An 18,832-nucleotide genomic window follows, 5' to 3' on the forward strand; every position below is an offset into this window, starting at 1 on the left:
GAGCTAAGTAACTCAGCGCAGAGCTCTTGTCCTGCCCCTGTTGTAAGACTTTCGCTTTGTTGAAGACATTAGAGCAGTAAATTCTCAAATCTAAATCCCTTTTAGCCTTTATAAACAGCGGGAGTGAGAGGAGACGCGTAGATAGCACTTGCATCGCTCTGAAGCTTCAGATCATGGTGTGGGGCAAGTGTTGGCCGTTTGCCCTGCAGACGGGTTGGTTTGTAATTTTTTTGGAGAGCTAAAACCCTCGGCAGCACAGAACCGAAGGTAAATGGGGTTTAGGGGAGGAGGAAACCCGGATCAGCGCAGTGTATTTGCCTTTCTGACCTTGCTGGGAAGGGGCTGGGGGAAATCTGTGGGCACCACAAGACTTTGAGCACGTCGCAGGCTGGTTAAAAAGGAGAATATTTGGAGCTGGTCGGGAGAGACTGCGCGAGGTGAGACTGGGAAAGGATCGGGAAGAGGCCGAGAGCCATCTGCGTGCTTTAAAAACTGGATTCTGTTTATACGGAGGAGGATGAACTCAATTCCTCTTCAATCTTTCCAGTCTGTAAACACCAGAATGTAAACACCTCTTTGAATGATTCAGACATATTTCAGAAACTGAGTCAGACTTGAGAACCTCAAACTTTTATCAGAGGCAGCCAAATTAGACGGCCTCAAAGCCACCAGCTCAGGTGCTGCAGAATGGCTCTCCTTTCCCAGCTGCCTGGCTCCATCACTGGGAGTTTCTGTTTAGTTGGCTTTTGATGTGGAAGTAGAACAAAAATGGGAAAGACCTGTAGCAGGGAGTGAAAAGGGATTCGCTTCTGGCAGGTGGCAGTTTTAGGTTTCTTTTGGTTCAGGGAAGGGCAGGAGGAGGTAAGAAGAAACCCACTCCAGAGGAAAAATTTCCTCCCCTTCCCTCCTTGCTCCTCCTTTATCCGTAGATGCGTGTGCAGAGCGACGCTGAGATAATGGCGGCTGGAAGTTTTTAAGCCGTGATTATTTTTACGGCTGGAAAGGAGAGGATTTCTGCACTTTTTTGTCTTATTTTTTTAGTTTTATAAAAATCCTAAGCGCAATGGCTTTTGACTTAGGGCCTGTCTGTGCATTTGCCTCGCTCCTCAGAGCTGAGCATCTTGTTTGTGTTAGTGGCCAGCCCAGCCCAGGACAGAGTCCCCATAGACACGCAGTGATTTAAGGACCCGCTCCGCTCTCAGCATCCCCGGTTGCTCTCCCGTTCCCTGCGATGTGCTCACGCCGTAGGGTTTGCTCACGATTCCAAGGCTGGGATCAAATTCAACTCGTTTCATCATCATGACTGCAGTTATGTGCCCGGCCTTGACCACGTGGCGCACGCCCCCGGGTTTTAATCGGGTACTTCCATCTCCTTCCTGCTCTACAAGTCCTGTGGATTTCAGCTGGACCGAAGCACAGGCTTCGTTTTGTGCTGAACCAGCAGCGTGGTGTGGGAAAGGTCAATGTTCCTGGGGCCAGCGTTACCCAAACCCTGCTGCGGTCCAACTTTGCTAGTTAGAATCATAGAATTGTCCGGGTTGGAAGGGACCTTTCAGATCACCGAGTCCAACCATCAACCCAACGCTGCCCAAACCACCACTGACCCACGTCCCTCAGCACCACGTCTGCCCAGCTTTCAAATCCCTCCAGGGATGGTGACTCCACCACTGCCCTGGGCAGCCTGTTCCGATGTTTGACAACCCTTTTGGTGAAGAAATTTTTCCTAATATCCATCCTAAACCTGTAGTTAGAGGTCTACAGCACAGATTGCCGGCTCTCTCCTAACTGTTGCTGTGCCCAACAGCGCCGGAGCGTTCCCGAGAGCAGCCCAGCCCAGGCTGAGTTGACACTAACACTTCCCCGTTTAGAATTATGAAGCGTATCATGTGTGAACCCAGCTGTCGGGTTGTTTAGATCTGAGCGGAGCGAGTGCCGAGAGAAGCTGCTTCCATCTGTTGTCGGTTTTCTGCCAATAAATTCACATTCTGCTGCTTTGAAACTAATAAATAAATAAATAAATAAAGCGAGCCAGGTTGCTGGTCTGGGTACATCCAGCTCCGTTTGCAGCCTGTTGTTAAGGAGCAGGTGAAATATTTCTAGTTCTGGTAAATGACAGGGCCACTAGAAATGATGACCTGGCTGATGGTGGCTTTGATTTTTTTTCTCCCTTCTTTGCCTTTATAAAACACGGTGTGATTCTACGAAGGCTGGGGCAAGGCTCTCTCTCCCCTGGAACAGCTTTAGCGCTTGATATATAAACAAATACCCGGGCCAGGAGCCAACATGAAGGCAGCGTGGGCGATGGTGCCATGTAGGATTATGCCCAGGGGAATATTTCCTGGCCGTGGTTTCTCTTGCTCTTCCTCCTGTAGCACCGCTCGGTCCGTGGCGCGTATTTACCCCCACGGCCGGGAGGTGAAACGCCTGGCCCGAGGGATGCGACAGCACGAAGCGTCGAGTCTGGGCTCTTGCATCCAAGTCATCCTGCCCCAGCCACTGGGCCACCTCTGCTGGGGCAGACTGTGCAGCCCTTTAGACCTGGTAATTAATTAAAGGGGTGTCTGTTTTTCTTGAAGATAACTCTCCCCGTCTGTGCCTTGCAGGCATTACCACAGCATGGAGGTTTTTACCCACTACGATCTACTGAACCTCAATGGAACCAAGGTGGCTGAAGGACACAAAGCCAGCTTCTGCCTGGAAGACACCGAATGTGAAGCAGGTACGTTTGCCGGAGCCCTTTGTGCTGGGAATTTCGTAGAGCTGACTGGTTTCGGAGATGCTGTCAGAGTCCTGAGCAGGGCTAGAACGGGCCTGAGAGGAGCCAGTCCTGAGGTTATATACGTATGGAGCGGTCTCTGCGGGTGTAAGAGAATCCCCAAACGCCCCATATGCTGAGGTTTTCAGACTCAGCTCCTTCCATCCTTACCCTGAGCTGCTCTGAAAACCTAATTGTGCATTTTCTGAGTCCTGTAAAGTAAGAACTCCAAAAGGTGCCTGTAGGTGATGAGGTTTGGAAGGCGGCAGGTAGGTAGTACGTGTGTTTCTGTACAAGACATTGAGCAAGACACTGGTGTATTAAATCTCATCCCAAATGCGGCGCCTGTAGCTCCCACTGTCTATGGGAGCTGGAGAACAACCCCCCCTTCCTCTGGCGTCTCCGAGGGTGGGAAATTCCCAGCCCGACTTGCTGTGGATCTAATGCTTTGTGCCTTTAACTCTTCTCATTTAGATGTGCAAAAACAGTATGAATGCGCCAATTTTGGCGAACAAGGAATCACGGTCGGATGCTGGGACGTGTACCGTCATGACATCGACTGCCAGTGGATCGACATCACTGATGTCCCCCCCGGCGATTACCTCTTCCAGGTATGGGGGAAAGAGAGGGTTGGAGACGCTGCTGGTGCTTTTATTGTATCCATTAGGGATGTCAGGAATGTACCTACCTAGTTTATTTGTGCATCTCGTACAGTACTATAAACTTCTGATTACAAAGAGATCGCAGAATGGCGGGGGTGGGAAGGGACCTCTGGAGATCCCCTCGTCCCACCCCCGGCCAGAGCAGGGTCACCCACAGCAGGTGGCACAGGGACGCCTCCAGGCGGGGTTGGGATGTCTCCAGAGACGGAGACTCCCCCACCTCTCTGGGCAGCCTGTGCCAGGGCTCTGCCACCCTCACAGCACAGAAGTTCCTCCTCGTCTTGAGATGGAACTTCCCACGGTCACGTTTGTGCCCGTTACCCCTTGTCCTGTCCCCGGGCACCACTGAGAAGAGCCTGGCCCCGTCCTCCTGACACCCCCCTTGAAGTATTGATCAGCGTTGATAAGGTCCCCCCTCAGTCGGCTTTTTTCCAGGCTGAAGAGCCCCAAATCCCTCAGCCTTTCCCCATCAGAGAGATGTTCCAGTCCCCTCATCCTCTTGGTGGCCCTTTGCTGTCCCCTCTCCAGCAGTTCCCTGTCCCTCTTGAACAGATATTCCCAGGATACCTCAAAGATAAATTACCCAACAGGACAACAAAGCGTTACCAGATTACGTATTTGCTCGAGTGAAAAATCAGGGTCAATAACCACAGCTTAGAGATCTTAAGGAATCAGTGTCCAGCCAAAACGTGAGAGTCCTACACGATCCACGTGCAGCCGATGTTACCGCACGGTGTCGGATGTCACACTAGATGTACGCACAGCATCCCCCCCTTGTCTGGTACTGAGCTTCTCAGCTGTTTGTAGGCAACGCTCCCATCGCTTGGGATTAAATAGGGCTGTTCCGGTGGCGTTCGCGGGAGGAGCTCGGGCTGTGCCTCCAGGCTGTTTTCTGCAGGTGGGTGGAGTGGGGGGAATTCTTTGGTTCTAAAAACAGCCGCTTAAACGGGAGAGGAGCGAAGGGAAAGGGAATTATTTTCGTGTGCGCTGCTATGGTATGAAACGGAGGGAAGGTGGCTGAGGGTCTGTCTTGGGGCACGGGGGAAGGTGTGATCTTGATCTGGCTTTAATCGGGTAGTTTCTGTCTCCTTGCAAAACGAGTTAGGTTTTTTTCTGTTAGGAAAAAAAAGAAGTATTATGGTATAATGAAAAAGCCCATTCTGTCTCAGTCTGACTAGTAAGTGTTGTACCCAGTCCGCCTTTAAATAACTTTATGCCATGTTTCTCCATCGCTCCCTAGGTTGTCATCAACCCAAACTATGAAGTTGCTGAATCCGATTATTCCAACAACGTGATGAAATGCAGGAGCCGGTACGATGGGCAGCGCATCTGGATGTACAACTGCCACATAGGTGAGGGCGACTTCGGTAGGGGAAAAGCTTCATGGCTGTCGTGCCGGGATCAGGCTCCATCGCTGACCCTGCGCTAGGAATTCTCTGAGCTTCTGTGCTTGGAAAAATGGGATCCTGAGGCCAGGAAAGATGGGGATCCTGAGCCCAAATTACACTGGTGCCATTTCAGACCCCAAAGCTTCTCACGTCTTGAAAAGCAAAGAAAAACCAGTGACGTGCGAAGCAGAGCAGTGAAATCTGCTCAAGCCAGAAATGAAAATACTCTGCTGTCCCTCGAACGCGAGGGAGAACTCTGCGTTTTCTTGAATACACACAAAACGAAGCCAAACTAGTTTAAATTTGCATTATCAGTCAATTGTTCAGACCATTTTAAAATGGAATTAAGTTGGGGGCTTTCTAAGGTAAACTGTTTTTACCACCGAAAATAAATTAACAGCAAAGACCTGCCAACCTCCAAATAAAATCAGTGCTGAAGAGAATTTCCAGAGCTGGCTGGAGTGTTTTTTCTGAAAAAATTCCATGTAACCACTGCTTTTTCTCATTAATTTGTTCTTTTTTTAAAAAAAAAAAACAAAAAAAAACAAAACTTGTCTCGTGTGTCATGACCTAGTTCAGAAAAGCCAAACCCACTTCGTTTGGATGAAGAGGCACTTAAGTGGTGGACGAGCTCTCCAGCTGAGCCTGAAAATATTTCTATTTAAAAATAAATGTATTTAGCTTCCATTGGCTCTCAGCTAGCAGAACGCAAGGGGAGCCACCAGCCTCGAGGAGGAGACCGTTTCACAGGCCCTGCTAGTCACCACCGGGTTGTTTCAAGCCACAAAGGTTAGCAGTGAAACTGGGGGTAGCCGATAGTCCAGTCTTCGTAAAAACCTCGATCCAGTCCTCCTGGGGACTCTTGGCTGTTCCAGTTACGCCAAAATTTAATTAATCCTTAAATGAATGAGCCCGGGAAAATCTTTGCTCTTTTAGTGTTTGCTTTGAGCCCTTAATTTTGACGCCCCCTTTTGCAGATGACACAAAACCCCAGGGTGTTCCCTGCCTTGTGGGTCACCACCCGCCTTCGCTGCCTCCTGCTCAGCCCCGTGTTCTTTCTCTCCGCTCCCCAGGTGGCTCCTTCAGCGAGGAAACGGAACAGAAGTTCGATCACTTCAGCGGACTCACAAATAACAGGGTGGCCACCCGATAGAACCGCATCGCCTCCCACCCCACTATTTAAAAGAAGCGAAGTTTCCTGCTTCGGTGATTTCCCTAACCACTGCACAAAACCGGAAAAAAAAAAAAAATCAAGCAAACAATCAAAACTCGAAATTAGCAAGGTAAATTATTTTCTAAAGATGCCTTCCTTCCCAGTTTAGGTGCTCAGACCACCACGTGGCTCTCGTAACTCCAGTCCCTACTACTGGGCAGTCAGGAGCAGGCTTTTAAACGCGACTTGGCTCCGCGTCTTCACCATTCCAACCTCCTCCACAAAGATTCCTCCCTCCACTTTGCAGCACCATCTTTACTCACAGACGTAGGTCCAGGCTGCAGCAAGCACAATTTGCCTTTGCTTTGGGTACCAACAACCCAAAATATGTCTTTACCATTTTCTTCAAGGCATTAATCTTGGTATCTTTAAGCTCTTTGACTCAAGCTTGAACCGCACCATTGATGCAAACGCCTCCATTTGTGACGCTGCTTCTTGAACACAGCTAATCCTCAGTACTGCCGTGTCCTTACTCCACTTTAGCCAAGAAATACAGGAAAAGGGGGGGGGGAAATAATAAAATTGGAGCAGCTTTTTCCGAGTGGAACAGTATAAAGCATAATTTAATACTGCAGTGAAACTCTTGTATTCAACAATCGACTCCCAACGCGATCTCTCGGCGGAGCAGCTAATGCAGGACTGCATTCCACGAGTGCAGCGGGGCTCCGTGAAGCTGCACCTCCCTGGGAACACCCGGAAGACTTCGCAGATCTCCTGGGAAGCTGCACCTCCCTTGGAACATCCAGAAGACTTCGCAGATCTCCCGATGATGAGTCCGCTGGACTGTGAATTTCCATTACGCAGTAAGCTATTCACCCCGATAGATTCTACAAATGTTACCTTCTGGGCTGGGTGTTCTGTCTTTCCTTGCAAGGATGAATTTAGTTTAAGGCATTGTATCATCGCTGTACCTTCCAGAGGTAACTTCCCGGCTCTCATCATCAGGGACGTGGAGCTGTGCTGTCACAGTCCCGCCTGTGTAAGTTGCCTTTAAAAGGGTTTTTACACTTGGTAAATTCATAATGGTGCTCAGCGTGTTCCTCTGTTTGTTTGAGGACGCGCATCGCTACAGATTTTCAGGCAGAGCTACTTGAATAAAAATGTTTTACCCAGAAAAATGTTTTATATGCCATTTGTGGATTTCAAACTCCATGAAAGTCGAGGGCCTTGTTCGCAATTCCTGGTACTGAAGTTTTTTCTCCCTCTGTGTTTGTACGGAAGACTTTTACGAGCCGCTGAAGTTAACTGAACACTTGGAGGAGACCATTTCAATCCGCCGGGGCATCGAAAGCGGCCGCATCTTAACGCGTGCTCTCCAGAACCTACCTCACAGGGATGTTGTGAGGCTTAAAGAACACAGAGGTCTTTTGCTAATGCTTGTCAAGAGTATTTCTGTCATTTATCCAGTGGCTCAGATAGTGGCATCTAGCAAAGGTTTTTAGCCTACTGTAAGCTGGAAAACTCCATTTTGTTCTCGAGATGCCGGACTGTGGAGCAGAAGCGGAGCCTGAGCTGTGCTGGATGCCACAGGGTGTCTCGCAGCATCTCCCACCACCAGGCTCTGGGCAAATCAGAACTGGCAAGTTCTGGTTCTCTTTTCCTAACCAGCGCAGGACAAGTTTCTTTGCTGACAGTGCAACAACGCAAGTCAGGCTCTTTAAACACTACGTAAAGAAGGAAAAACCCTGAAACTCACTTGCACTCAATGCTTGTGGGATATTTTAACAATAACATTACAACAAAGTAAACATTAAACAGAGTTTTGGACCCCTCCTCTTGCTTACAGCTGAATTTTGGCCAACAAGATACAATTCCCTTACTCTAATGTTTGGTTGGTTTTTTTTTTAATTATAGAGCAGGCTTTTCTGTAAGCAGCTTTACGTTCTGCAAGCGCCCCAGTGAGTAACCGACGCTTTGAAACAGAGTAGGACGAGATGCTCTGCGTAACGAAGAGCCAGCAGCAGCGCTCGGCTCTTGAGCTCAAGATCTCATCCATCATCAACTTTTTCCCCTTCCCAACTTTAGCAAGAAAAGATGGTGCTAACCCCTAAGAGAACATCCCTGTGGCAACTCACTCTTCTGCATGCAGTTTAATAGCACAGCCATGCTCATCTATACATTTTTTTTTTTTTTTTTTTTTTTTAAGCTGAGATGGTTTATTCCTCCTGGTCCAAGTTTTCCGGCAGCAGCGCTTCGGTGCCCGAGCCGTCCTGCTGCTTGTGCTTCAAGCCCAAAGCCCGGGTCACCAGCCTCTTGGCCACCGCGGTGTCCGTCTGGGGTCTTTCTTTTGCAAGGTGAAGGAGCTCTAGGTAAAAACGGGTGAAAATCGTGAAGTTAGCGCTTGTTCAGGGAACAGCCTGGTGGCTAAAGCGTAAGGCTGGCAGAGAGAAGGGCTGACTCCTATTTTCTTAGTTCCTTTACAGAATGAGCCCAGGAGCAAGAGCAAATTATTCTATCCCTCCCCAGTAAATTGCCTTTGCTTTGAGACAGATGTGCCGCCAGCTCTGTACTTAACGTTTGTCAATGACAGATCCACAGCTATTTGGCTGGCATTAAGCTCCAGGCCTCTTCTGCAGCGGGAGAGAGAATCGTTCCCCGGTTGCTTCCAGGAAGAGCTTCCCGACCCCGTTCCTGGCAAAATTCAGCCAGTCACATCTCCGAGAACAAAATGAAGGCGCACAGTCCAACAATTTCTCCAGGCACAGGAAAGTTTGATCTCAATTTAGACTAATCAAAACCAGCTTTCTGAGTCCTTAGAAAGCAGCAAGGAAAAAAAAAAAACAACCAACTCTGTATTTTTTTTTAAAAAACCACCTACAATCTCTCCGATGCTTTGGGAAAGCCCTTTGGCCAGTGAGCTCCGTTTTCTGGTAGACACCTGCCTTGCTACGGTTTCATCTTACAAGAAATAAATACAGCAAAACTTTACCAAGTCCACAGCAGTCTGGATTTGGCAATTATCTAATCATTTTATCGTATCAGCAACTGTTTGCAAATTTATTATCCAGTTAGCAATGGGGGCTTTGCTTGCTTTTTCCGAAGTTTTGTTAATTAAAGGCAGCCCATCAGCAGCTTAAAGAAAAAGGGACAGACTCAAAGCGTCCACAGCTTGGAAAATAAAACTGCCGCTCTTTCTTGACAAAAAAATAAAAAAAAGAAAAAGAAGAGACACTGTCAGCTAATTAAGACCCAAATTTGTATTTGGAAAATAAAAATTGCTACTTGAATTGGATACAAACTGAGTTCATATACGACATTCCCCAGAAAGGAGTTTATAACGTGATTCAGAAGCAAGAAGAATCAGGGAGAATGAGAACAGATGAGGCAGAGAGTGCAAAAGCAAATCCAATTTTTTTGACTTTTCCTTTAAATCCAGCAGTCTTAAAAACTCAGGAAGTTCTGACTGTGACAGTGTCCGTTTAAAGCATTAATACTGAAATTTGTTTCAACTGTAGAAATAACAGCAAAGTTGTAGGTTCAGCAAAGTCTCTACTGCTACAAGATTCACGGCGTTTCTTTACTGTGGCAAGTATAACTGATTACAATATGATTTTAAAAGGCAATGGAATAAATAAAACAATGTTAATGGCTAAGCTTAACAATTTCTTCCTTCACCTGATACTGAATAAAATTATGCCAACCACAAAATGCAACTGCTATGGCTTTTGTCTCATCTATTGTCTGCACCTGCGCAGAATAACGCAAGAAAGACTGAGCCGGAACGTCAGCAAAGGGCTGAGCTGGAGAGTAAAGAAAAAGCAACAGGTTTTGATGCTTTTTTGAATTCAGTTCTCCTACAGAAGGGAGAAAAAGGACTGAAAGCTTAAGCGTAGGCAAGAGCCGTAGGGTACGCAGTACGTAATCTAGTCTTGATCTGCAAATTTGTCGTCACGTTCACCTCTGCCAACCCCTCCTGCCTGCTGCAAACAGGCACAAACCTGATGCTGATGCTGTAAATTTTAACATAACTATGCTACGGGTTGGCTGAAAATACTGTAAAAAACAACAACAAAAAAAAACAACCAAAAAACATCCACAGGCTTTTTACCAAAAATGCTACACAATCCTGCAAGGCCAGTAAAACTGTAAAAAATACAAGCCAAAAAAGAAATACTGGTCCTTAATATGTACTTCCCCCATTTAACTTGTCACCGTCACCACTCAGGATCCAGAAGACTGGGAAACCAAGGAATAACACTACTAATAATTAACAGATTGTCTTACTTGGTCGCTGAAGGGCCTTGATCTTAGACTGCTTTGTCGCGTGGATCAACGGTCGGATCTTTAAAGAAGGGTAACGTCGCCCCAGGGCTTGAGATGCTGCAAAGAACAAAGGTTGCTGACATTAGCAGACTGAATTTTGGTGGCTTTAATAATAAAAATCGGTGCTTGGTACAGTAACACCCAGTGACTGGCGCCTCAGCAGCTGACGCGTTCTCTCCAGACTTGTACTAAAACTCCTAAACTCCTTCTGGTCACCTCAGGCTTACGTCGCGCATTCCTTGCGCAGGAAGAGTCCCGAGAAAATATAAACATGGTTTACAAGTCAACTCTGTCCTTATTAGACTAGATCCCTAGAAAAAAGCCTAAGCTTTGGGCCTCCACACGCTGCTGGGTGGAAACTTCTCTTGGGCTGGCTCAGACCCCAGCTTGGGGCATTTGTCCCCGAGAAGGTCAGTTCGCCAGGAGGTCGGTGTCTGTGTGCCATCGCGCTCGGAAGGGCCCCAGCAGGTTATTTTCCAGCAGGTTTATATTCCCCAGCAGGAATTTTGTCTCATTACAAGAGGGGGAAAAAAAAAACAAAAACCCTGAAGTAGCAAAACAGATTAATTTCTAGAAATGCAGCGTGAGTTGCTTGGTTAAAAAAAAAAAAAAAAAGGTGCCCTGGTTATTATCCAAGCCAATTAAAAACCTGCTGGTCTTGCAAAGCCGAGTTTCCACACACCAATTCCGGTTTCTCGAGCCTCAAAAGCCTTTCAAGTCTGAAGCGCGCGGGGGCAGACGTGATGAACCAAGACTACCTTTGGCACCAGCTTCGCCTGAGCGCAAGAATCAACAGAGGCACGTTGGGAACCTCGGCGTCAGCACGGGGTGACTCTGCGAGACCGGAGAAACCCCAGCGCGTCCCTCGATCCCAGCCACCACCGGGGTCACGCTACCTGCAGACGGGCTGGAGAAGATTCCCAGGGCGTGCGTATCGTCCACCCACTGGATTTTGAAGCCGCTCTCACTAAAACGAAAAGACAATAGAATAACGTTCATTAATAAGACAGACAAAAACCCCACCACGCAATAACCCCCATCAGCCACTTCGGGTTATCAAGAGCATTTAGTATTTTTACGTAGACAGATGGTGGTTTTCAAAGCATTGTACCCATTTTACAGGCGGGGAAAGAAGGAAAGGAAGGCACAGAAGACCATTAAACGTGCCCCTTTCAAGGCCACAATTCCCCCATCAGCTGCCCCCAAGAAATCTCCTCCTGCTCTGAAGAAACCCTTGGCCAAAGCCAACCTCAATTTCAGGGACTGTCCTGTAACCCCAAAATACTGTTTGTCATTTAGGTAGTGCTTTACAAACACTACGCCATCCCTCAGCCATCTACAATAAAAAGCAAGCGATTTATAAATAAGTGGTTTACAAAGCTCAGGGTGAAGAGACCGAGGTGAAAATTTAATAAAGCGCCAGTGGAAAATGTGAGTTTGGGAGCAGGGAGTTCAAAGCTTTTCCTGCGGCAGAGGAAACACAAATACAATCGACTGCTCGGATTGATCCGTCCGTCTCCAGCTCGGTTTCACTCTCCCAGCCAGGGGAAAAACACATTAGAGGAAACACATGCAACAGACAGTAGCTAATTTAAAATGTAAATCGTGTGTTTTAATTTAAGGGATCCGTAGAGGTGAAGTGTTCACGTCCAATCCGCCAGGTTTAGCAACAGAGGAGGAGGATGGCGGGAGGAAAAGAGGGAGAGGTGCCCGCAGACACGGTGCCGGAGCGCCCTGGCAGCGGTGACACCGTCGGTGAGAGCTGCACCGTTTATCGCTAACGAAGGGCTGAACTTTGTTCTGGGTCCTGCTACGACTCCAATGTCACTCCCTCAGGCACAAGGCTCTGTTCCCAATATTTACATAATAAATCTTATCTCCAACAGCAGGATTGGGCCCTTTTTCTTACAGAGACTTATGTAAGCACGTAATGTCACTCAAGCACTGGGACGCGGTAACGCATGGACACCTGTGTGTGTGACAGCCCCCACGAACGGGGCGTGTTTTAAATCCCGCATAAACCGCAGGAAAGTGTCCTTCAGGGCACAGAGAGAGCGCGAGACACAAGGGCAGGGAGGCAAAATTAAAATTCAAAACTCATCAGATTCTGTTGGGCGTTCAAGTGTGACTGCTGCTCCCCTCGTGCCCCCGGTGTGCTCAGGCTCGCGGAGAGGTACTCACTGGAAATCCGCCAACGCTTCTAACAGGTTCTCCGTTTTCAGCGACGGGGAGAAGTCATAGATTTCGGTTACGTGGCCAAAATCCCCCTCGCCGAGCTGTGCCTCTCCGTAGCTGGAATAATCGATGCTGATCTTCTCAATGCTTATGTCCTTCACGGTTAAATAACCCACTATCTGACAATATTAAAAAAAAAAAAAAGATTAAAAAAAGAAGAAGAATAATAATCAAGACAAGGTTTCCCTTCAAAGAACAATCCTCCAGGGCCCCACCTCGGTCCCTGCAAACCACTCCTGCTGCCACACTCCTGCCAACGTGTTCAGCAGCCGCCCGCGGCAGCCCCGGGACAGGGACTCTCCTCCCATGGATTAATGTTTTCCCTTTGGGCCAAATCCTCTTTCCCCCAAAGTCGCTCCCCGCGGCAAAACCCGTGGCAAAACACTACCTCTGCCAAGAGCTCCGCCGTACAGTCGTCCTCGAGGCCGCTCTGCCCACGGACGGCCGCGCTCTCCTCTTTATCGCCTGCAGACAAATGCAGCTCACGCCACAGGGCATCGGCCAAGCCCGAACGCTCCTTCTCCTCCTCATCTGCCACCGGCACCTTCCCGCTGGGACTCTGCCCGGGAGCACCCACCCAGCGCTCGCTCTGGTCCTCAGGAGCTGATGGGTTGGCACCACGGACCGGCGCGGGTGTGGGCAGAGGCTCATTTTGGGCTTCTGGGGGGTTCTGGTTACGCTCCACATGGGCAACACTGGGACACTCTTGATCTTGGCTTTCCGGTTGGGAGAAACTCCCGCTTCCCTCTGCCGTGCCGGCATTCACAGAGTCCTCGCCCTGGTCTTCAGACGGTGACAGGTATCTGCCGCTCTCCGGTCTCTTGGCAGCGGCGCAGCTCTTATCTTGGTTTTCCAGCACCAGCGACGTCGCACTCGACTCTGCCGCAGCCGGGTCCGTACAGCAGTTACTGACGCAACTTTCCGATAGGGAGGAGTTTGTGCCGCACTCCACCACGCCGGCATCCCGGCTGGTTTGGTCTTCAGCTCGCAGCTGGCAGGGGATTTTGCTGCCTTCTGGCATGGCAGTGTTGCAGCTCTGGTCTTGCTCTTCTGCTTCAGTTGGGTTTTTATTGTCCAGAGAAGAAAGGGAACCTGAACAGTCTTTATCCTGACTTTCCTGCCCGGAGAAATCATTCCTGTTCTCTGATGACGGGACATCCATACAGCATGGAGGACATTCATCGTTTCCGCCAGCGTTACTTTTTCCTGAAACGCACTCTTCTCCAGGCTCCTGTTGCTTGCCAAGGGCCATGGGGACATCGCCGGGGCTGCCTTCAGTCTGACCCAGCTCCTCCTGGGCGTCCCCGGCTGAAGCTTTAGGGCAGATCTCTTCTTCTCGTGCCACGTCCCCACCTGACTCGGTGACAGCCACCACCGGGCTCTCCTGCTCCCCCCATTCCGCCTTCTTCCGCATCGCCTTGGGGACGTACAGGGCTTTATCCGGTTTCTTCCAGGGTGGCCTTTTTATCCTTCCAGACCCCACGCAGGCTCGGGTGTTGTCACCGTGCACCTCCCCGCCGTGCCGCAGCCTGCCGCCTCGGCCCCCCCGGCCCCACGGCTGCGGAGGGCGGTGGGGTCTCGGTGGGTTGTTGCTGGGTTTTTGGTCGTTGGTCTCGCTGGGCAGCCTGGGACCAAGAGAACACCACGGTGTGAGTGGGGAGAAGAGAAACCCAAGTAACATGAGAGGAGGCCCTGGAGATGCTGGGAGGGCTGGAGCCCCTCTGCTGTGGGGACAGGCTGAGAGAGCTGGGGGGGTTCAGCCTGGAGAAGAGAAGGCTCCGGGGAGACCTTGGAGCCCCTTCCAGGCCCTAAAGGGGCTCCAGGAAAGCTGGGGAGGGACTCTGGAGCAGGGAGGGGAGCCATGGGACGAGGGGGAAGGGTTTTACACTGACAGAGGGGAGATTGAGATGAGATCTGAGGGAGAAATTGTTTGCTGTGAGGGGGGTGAGCCCCTGGCCCAGGTTCCCCAGAGAAGCTGTGGCTGCCCCATCCCTGGAGGGGTTCAAGGCCAGGTTGGCCGGGGCTTGGAGCAAGCTGGGCTGGTGGGAGGTGTCCCTGCCCAGGGCAGGGGGTGGCACTGGGTGGCCTTTAAGGTCCCTCCCAACCCAAACCATTCTGTGATTCTGTGAACATGACATTTGTAAAAGAGAGAGAGGAGGAAAAGCATCAAATCCACACAGAAGTCAGCAGATAGGGATAAAAAAAGCACCTTTGCTTCCTTAATAACTGGATAATACCAGGAACAGACACCCTTCTCTTTGCGGAGAAGCGCCGTGCAAACTTCATGCTCATAAGCTTGAACAAAAACCCCACGGCCACAGAAAGAGAAGCACTGTCACATCCACCGCACCGTACCTTACGGCCGAGTGACAGATGACCGTCCTCCTCCTCCATCCTTCTCCCACAGAAAAGCTGCTCAACAAATCCACATTGTCCACGGTCCGGTGGATCAGGTACCTGAGGCGACTGGACAGAGGGGGGAAGAGGAGCACCCTGAGAAGAGAGAGGGGTTCGGGGGCATCAGCAACACGCAGGAAGGAAAAGGACAGGACCGGAGCAAGAATTTATTAACGTCTCTTCCCCAAGTCATTCCCAGTGGAGGGTTTAAATCCAAGCCCAAAAGGCAAGCAGGATTTTCTGGTATTAAAGAGCCAAAATCCCTTCTCCATCCTAGATGCCCAGACAGACACGCTCACTTCGTGCGCAGCACTGGAAGCGGGGGCAGCTGGGACTCTCCTCCCTGCCTGTATCCGTGCTGGGAATGTCTGGAATCACCAGCAGAAGGGGTCCCCTTCCTCCCAGTCTGACTGCACTCCAGAAAACAGCAACTAAAAGAACATGAATGGATGAATAAACACCACGTACATTACATTTAGACACATTTTTACAATTCTGCTTCCGTTTCTGAACATTTTACAATAGCACAGGTACTTTCTCTGCCAAACTTTTTGTAAAAAAAGCAATGAAACAAATATTTGAAGTCATTACAAGCTGGCAGGAAGCTGAACTACGCGATCCCACCCCTGCTCCTGTCTGACACCCTCTTTTTGGCCATTTCAAGGGCTTCAAAGGTCACTGGACCAGGGACTGGGTCCAGTTAAATCCAGCCTGGCCAAAGAAAAACGACGCAGCATTCCAAGGCGACGGAGATCGCTGCCGTGGAGGAGGATCCGGTGCGCAGGAAGCCCTCAGCAGAGAGGGGAAACGGAGCAGTTTGATTACGAAACTGTTCATTCTAACTCACGGGGCTGACTAGTGACCAGCGGGGCTGGCGCAAAAGCCACCAGCGTCCCAAACAGCTCTGTCTGACCGAGTGCGAACGGCAAAGTGGGCACGGCAGAAACCCCACGCCGATCCTCGGGATGCTCCGGGCCAGGCTGGAGCTCTGCAGCCAGCCAGACTCCAAACGCTGCCGCTCCGGCGTTTTTCACCGATGCAAAAACGCAGACAAGCGTCACAATGTGCCACCGCTCCTGGAGTGACATCTGCCATCGCCCAGGGACTGCGTGCACCAGCGAGGAGCAGGTCACCCCACGCAAAGACCCCTCCACATCGATCGTGGAAGGGCACCCACCTGTGGTGCTGCCCCTGCTGCATGAACTGCTCCAGCTCCTCCGCGATCCTGCCCACGAACTCATCCTCGTTGGGCGAGAGGAAAACGCCATCCATGCAGCGCAGCGCCAGGGTGGCAGCGGACGGGAGGCCTGCGGAGGGACAGGGACACATGGAGAGGTGGCTGCAAGGTCCCCTGTCCCTGGAGGTGCCTAGGACCCCTGCAAACCTGGCCCCAGCACCCAAAATCTGGCCCCAGCACCCAAACCTTGGCCCCAGCACCCTCTGCAGAGCTGCATGCACCCAGCTGCAGCCCTGACCCCCATCCTGTGCATCCAAGGCCCCTGGGTGTCCTGTGCACCCCACTGCACCCCATCCCCCTCCACCTGCACCCCCAGCACCCTGTGTGGCTCCCTGCACCCCTCGACTGCCCTGTGCACCGTTACCCCCTTCCCTCTGCACCCCCAGCACCACGTGCTGCCTTTTGCACCACTCCCCCCCCATCCCTGTGCACCCCCAGCACCCCGTACTGCTCTGTGCACCCCACTGCACCCCATCCCTCTCCCTCTGCACCCCGTATGGCTCTGTGCACCCCTCAACACCCCTGCACACCCTGTTACCCCCTTCCCTCTGCACCCCCAGCACCTTGCATGGTTCTGTGCACCCTTCGACTGCCCTGCGCACCCTGTCATCCCTTTCCCTGGGCACCCCCAGCACCCCGTATGGCTCCGTGCACCCCCTGAAACCCCAATGCACCCTGTTACCCCCATCCCTGTGCAGCCCCAGCACCCTATGTGGGTCCGTGCACCCCTCAAAACCCCTGTGCCCCCTCTGATGCTCTGTGCACCCTGTTACCCCCTTCCTTGTGCCCCCCCAGCACCCTGTGCTGCTCTGTGCACCCCGCTGCACCCCTCTCCCTTCCCCGTGCCCCCCCAGCACCCTGTGTGGCACCGTGTACCCCTCAAAACCCCTGTGCACCCTATTACCCCCCTATCCCTGTGCACCCCCAGCACCCTGTACTGCTTTTTGCACCGCTATCCCCGTCCCCATGCCCCCCCAGCACCCCGCGCTGCCCTTTGCACCCTATTCCACCCCATCCCCATCTACCCCCAGCCCCCCGCGCTGCTCCACGCGCCCCCAGCGCCCTCTACGGCTCCGTGCACCCCTCGGCTGCCCTGTGCACCCCACCACCCCCTTTCCCCGTGCACCCCCAGCACCCTGCCGTGCTTTTTGCACGATTACTCCCACCCCTGTGCACCCGCAGCACCCCGTGCAGCTGTGGGCCCCACTGCCCCCCCCCCCCCCGCCCCCCAGCACTGCTCTGTGCTCCCTGCTGCACCCCACTCCCTTCCCTCTGCCCCCCTCCCAGCACCCGTGGGGCTCCATGCACCCCTCGAAACCCCTGTGCCCCCCCAGCACCCCGTGCACCCCTCCAACCCCCTGTGCACCCCGTTACCCCACCCCCGCGCCCCCCCCAGCACCCCGTGCAGCTGTGGGCCCTGCCGCCCCCCCCTTCCCTCTGACCCCCCCCCCCCCCAGCACCCCGTGCAGCTGTGGGCCCTGCCGCCCCCCCCTTCCCTCTGACCCCCCCCCCCAGCACCCTGTGCTGCTGTGGGCCCTGCTGCCCCCCCCTTCCCTCTGACCCCCCCCCCCCCCAGCACCCTGTGCTGCTCTGTGCTCCCTGCACCCCCGGCACCCCCCCGTGGCTCCGTGCACCCCTCCAACCCCCCGCGCCCCCCCAGCACCCCGTGCGGCCGTGGCACCCCCCACCCCCCCCCCCAGCACCACGTGCTCCCTTTTGCACCCTGTTCCCCCCCCCCCACTCCGCGCACCCCCAGCCCCCCGCGCACCCCCTGCCGCCCCACCTCGGTGCACCCCTCGCCGCAGCCCCCCCAGGCGGCTCCCTCCCGTCCCGTGTCACACACACACACACACTTGCCCCCCCCCCCGCCACCTCCCCGGCCAGGCCCCCCCCCCGCGCCGCTCTCACCACCAGGCCCGGCCGAGCGGTAGTTCCCGGTGCGGCGCCTGCGCTCGGATCTGGCTCCTCCCGCACCCCCTCGGCTCCTCCCCGGCTCCCCCCGCACCCCCTCGGCTCCTCCCGGGCTCCCCCCGCGCCCCCTCGGCTCCTCCCGGACTCCCCCCGCACCGCCCAACGGACACCCGTGGGAGCCGTGTCCCCCCCGGCCCCCGCTCGCACACGAGGGAAAAGCGTTTTCCCCACGCGGATGGAAAAACCGGAGCGGGGGTGGGGGGCGTGTGTGTGTGTGTGTCTCGGGGGTAAACCCCCGCTGTCCGGCACGATGGGGATCCCCCAAGGCACCCGGTGGGGGGGGGGCGTACGGGTGCTGGGGGCACCACGCAGCCACCGGCGGTGTGGTCCCAAAACACCAAATCCTGCAAAAAAACCCCCCGTTGATGCAAAACTGAGCCCGGGCCGGGGCAGCTGACGGGAGCAGACAGCGCCTAGGAGAGCTTGTGAGTGGGGACGTGTTCCACTTGCTCATTTTCCTTAGCTTAACTTCCCTGTAATTCAACTCTTTTTTTCTAAAACTGCTCAAAATAAATACTAACACTTTTCTGTAATCACAGATTCCTCCAGCCGAAAGTCCCAGAGTTTTTAGCCGTCTGTGTCCTCTTTCTCAGCGAGACCGTGGCAGAAAGCAGCCAGAAGCAGCCTCTGGTGCCGAGAGAGTTTTTGGATGAGTAACTGGAGATTTGAGTCTGTTTCAGAAGCACCAGGTGAAGCCAAATGAGACTTACA

The 18,832-nt window shown here is 52.5% G+C and overlaps 2 protein-coding genes across 12 annotated transcripts in view; one reads left to right on the top strand and one right to left on the bottom strand.

The window, feature by feature from the left end:
- LOXL2 (lysyl oxidase like 2) overlaps positions 1-6,786 on the top strand; it is a 64,698-nt gene extending 57,912 nt beyond the window's left edge. For 9 of the 10 annotated variants that reach the window (XM_063358855.1, XM_063358861.1, XM_063358854.1 and 6 more), the window contains 4 exons: positions 2,604-2,719; positions 3,230-3,366; positions 4,658-4,769; positions 5,879-6,786. In XM_063358855.1, coding sequence (XP_063214925.1) covers positions 2,604-2,719; positions 3,230-3,366; positions 4,658-4,769; positions 5,879-5,958 — 445 coding nt within the window. In that variant the 3' untranslated portion in view covers positions 5,959-6,786. The remainder of the gene's footprint in view (positions 1-2,603; positions 2,720-3,229; positions 3,367-4,657; positions 4,770-5,878) is intronic. The other variant, XR_010074020.1, reaches the window with a different exon arrangement.
- A 1,059-nt stretch (positions 6,787-7,845) lies between these two features.
- R3HCC1 (R3H domain and coiled-coil containing 1) lies at positions 7,846-18,135 on the bottom strand. 2 transcript variants are annotated; one of them, XM_063358864.1, is made up of 8 exons: positions 18,059-18,135; positions 16,091-16,220; positions 14,872-15,009; positions 12,905-14,141; positions 12,463-12,635; positions 11,178-11,248; positions 10,243-10,338; positions 7,846-8,323 (listed from the first exon to the last, which is right to left on the bottom strand). In XM_063358864.1, exons 2-8 carry the CDS (start codon positions 16,183-16,185, stop codon positions 8,175-8,177), a joined length of 1,959 nt encoding a protein of 652 aa, XP_063214934.1. In that variant the 5' UTR covers positions 16,186-16,220; positions 18,059-18,135; the 3' UTR covers positions 7,846-8,174. The 2 variants fall into 2 exon arrangements, with proteins under 2 accessions (XP_063214934.1, XP_063214935.1); XM_063358865.1 differs by lacking the exon at positions 18,059-18,135 and adding an exon at positions 17,934-17,992.
- Positions 18,136-18,832: the final 697 nt, after the last annotated feature.

Source organism: Chroicocephalus ridibundus, chromosome 23 (assembly GCF_963924245.1).
Source record: "Chroicocephalus ridibundus chromosome 23, bChrRid1.1, whole genome shotgun sequence".
In the NCBI taxonomy this organism is placed as follows: domain Eukaryota; kingdom Metazoa; phylum Chordata; class Aves; order Charadriiformes; family Laridae; genus Chroicocephalus; species Chroicocephalus ridibundus.

Excerpts from the sequence above, each read along its gene's own strand:
- R3HCC1 (XM_063358864.1), bottom strand. The coding sequence starts at position 16,185 with ATGGATGGCGTTTTCCTCTCGCCCAACGAGGATGAGTTCGTGGGCAGG. Across the intron at positions 10,339-11,177 it reads CTTCTCCAGCCCGTCTGCAG|CATCTCAAGCCCTGGGGCGA; the intron begins GTAGCGTGACCC and ends TGTTCTTTGCAG. Across the intron at positions 8,324-10,242 it reads CAAGGCCCTTCAGCGACCAA|AGCTCCTTCACCTTGCAAAA; the intron begins GTAAGACAATCT and ends GTTTTTACCTAG.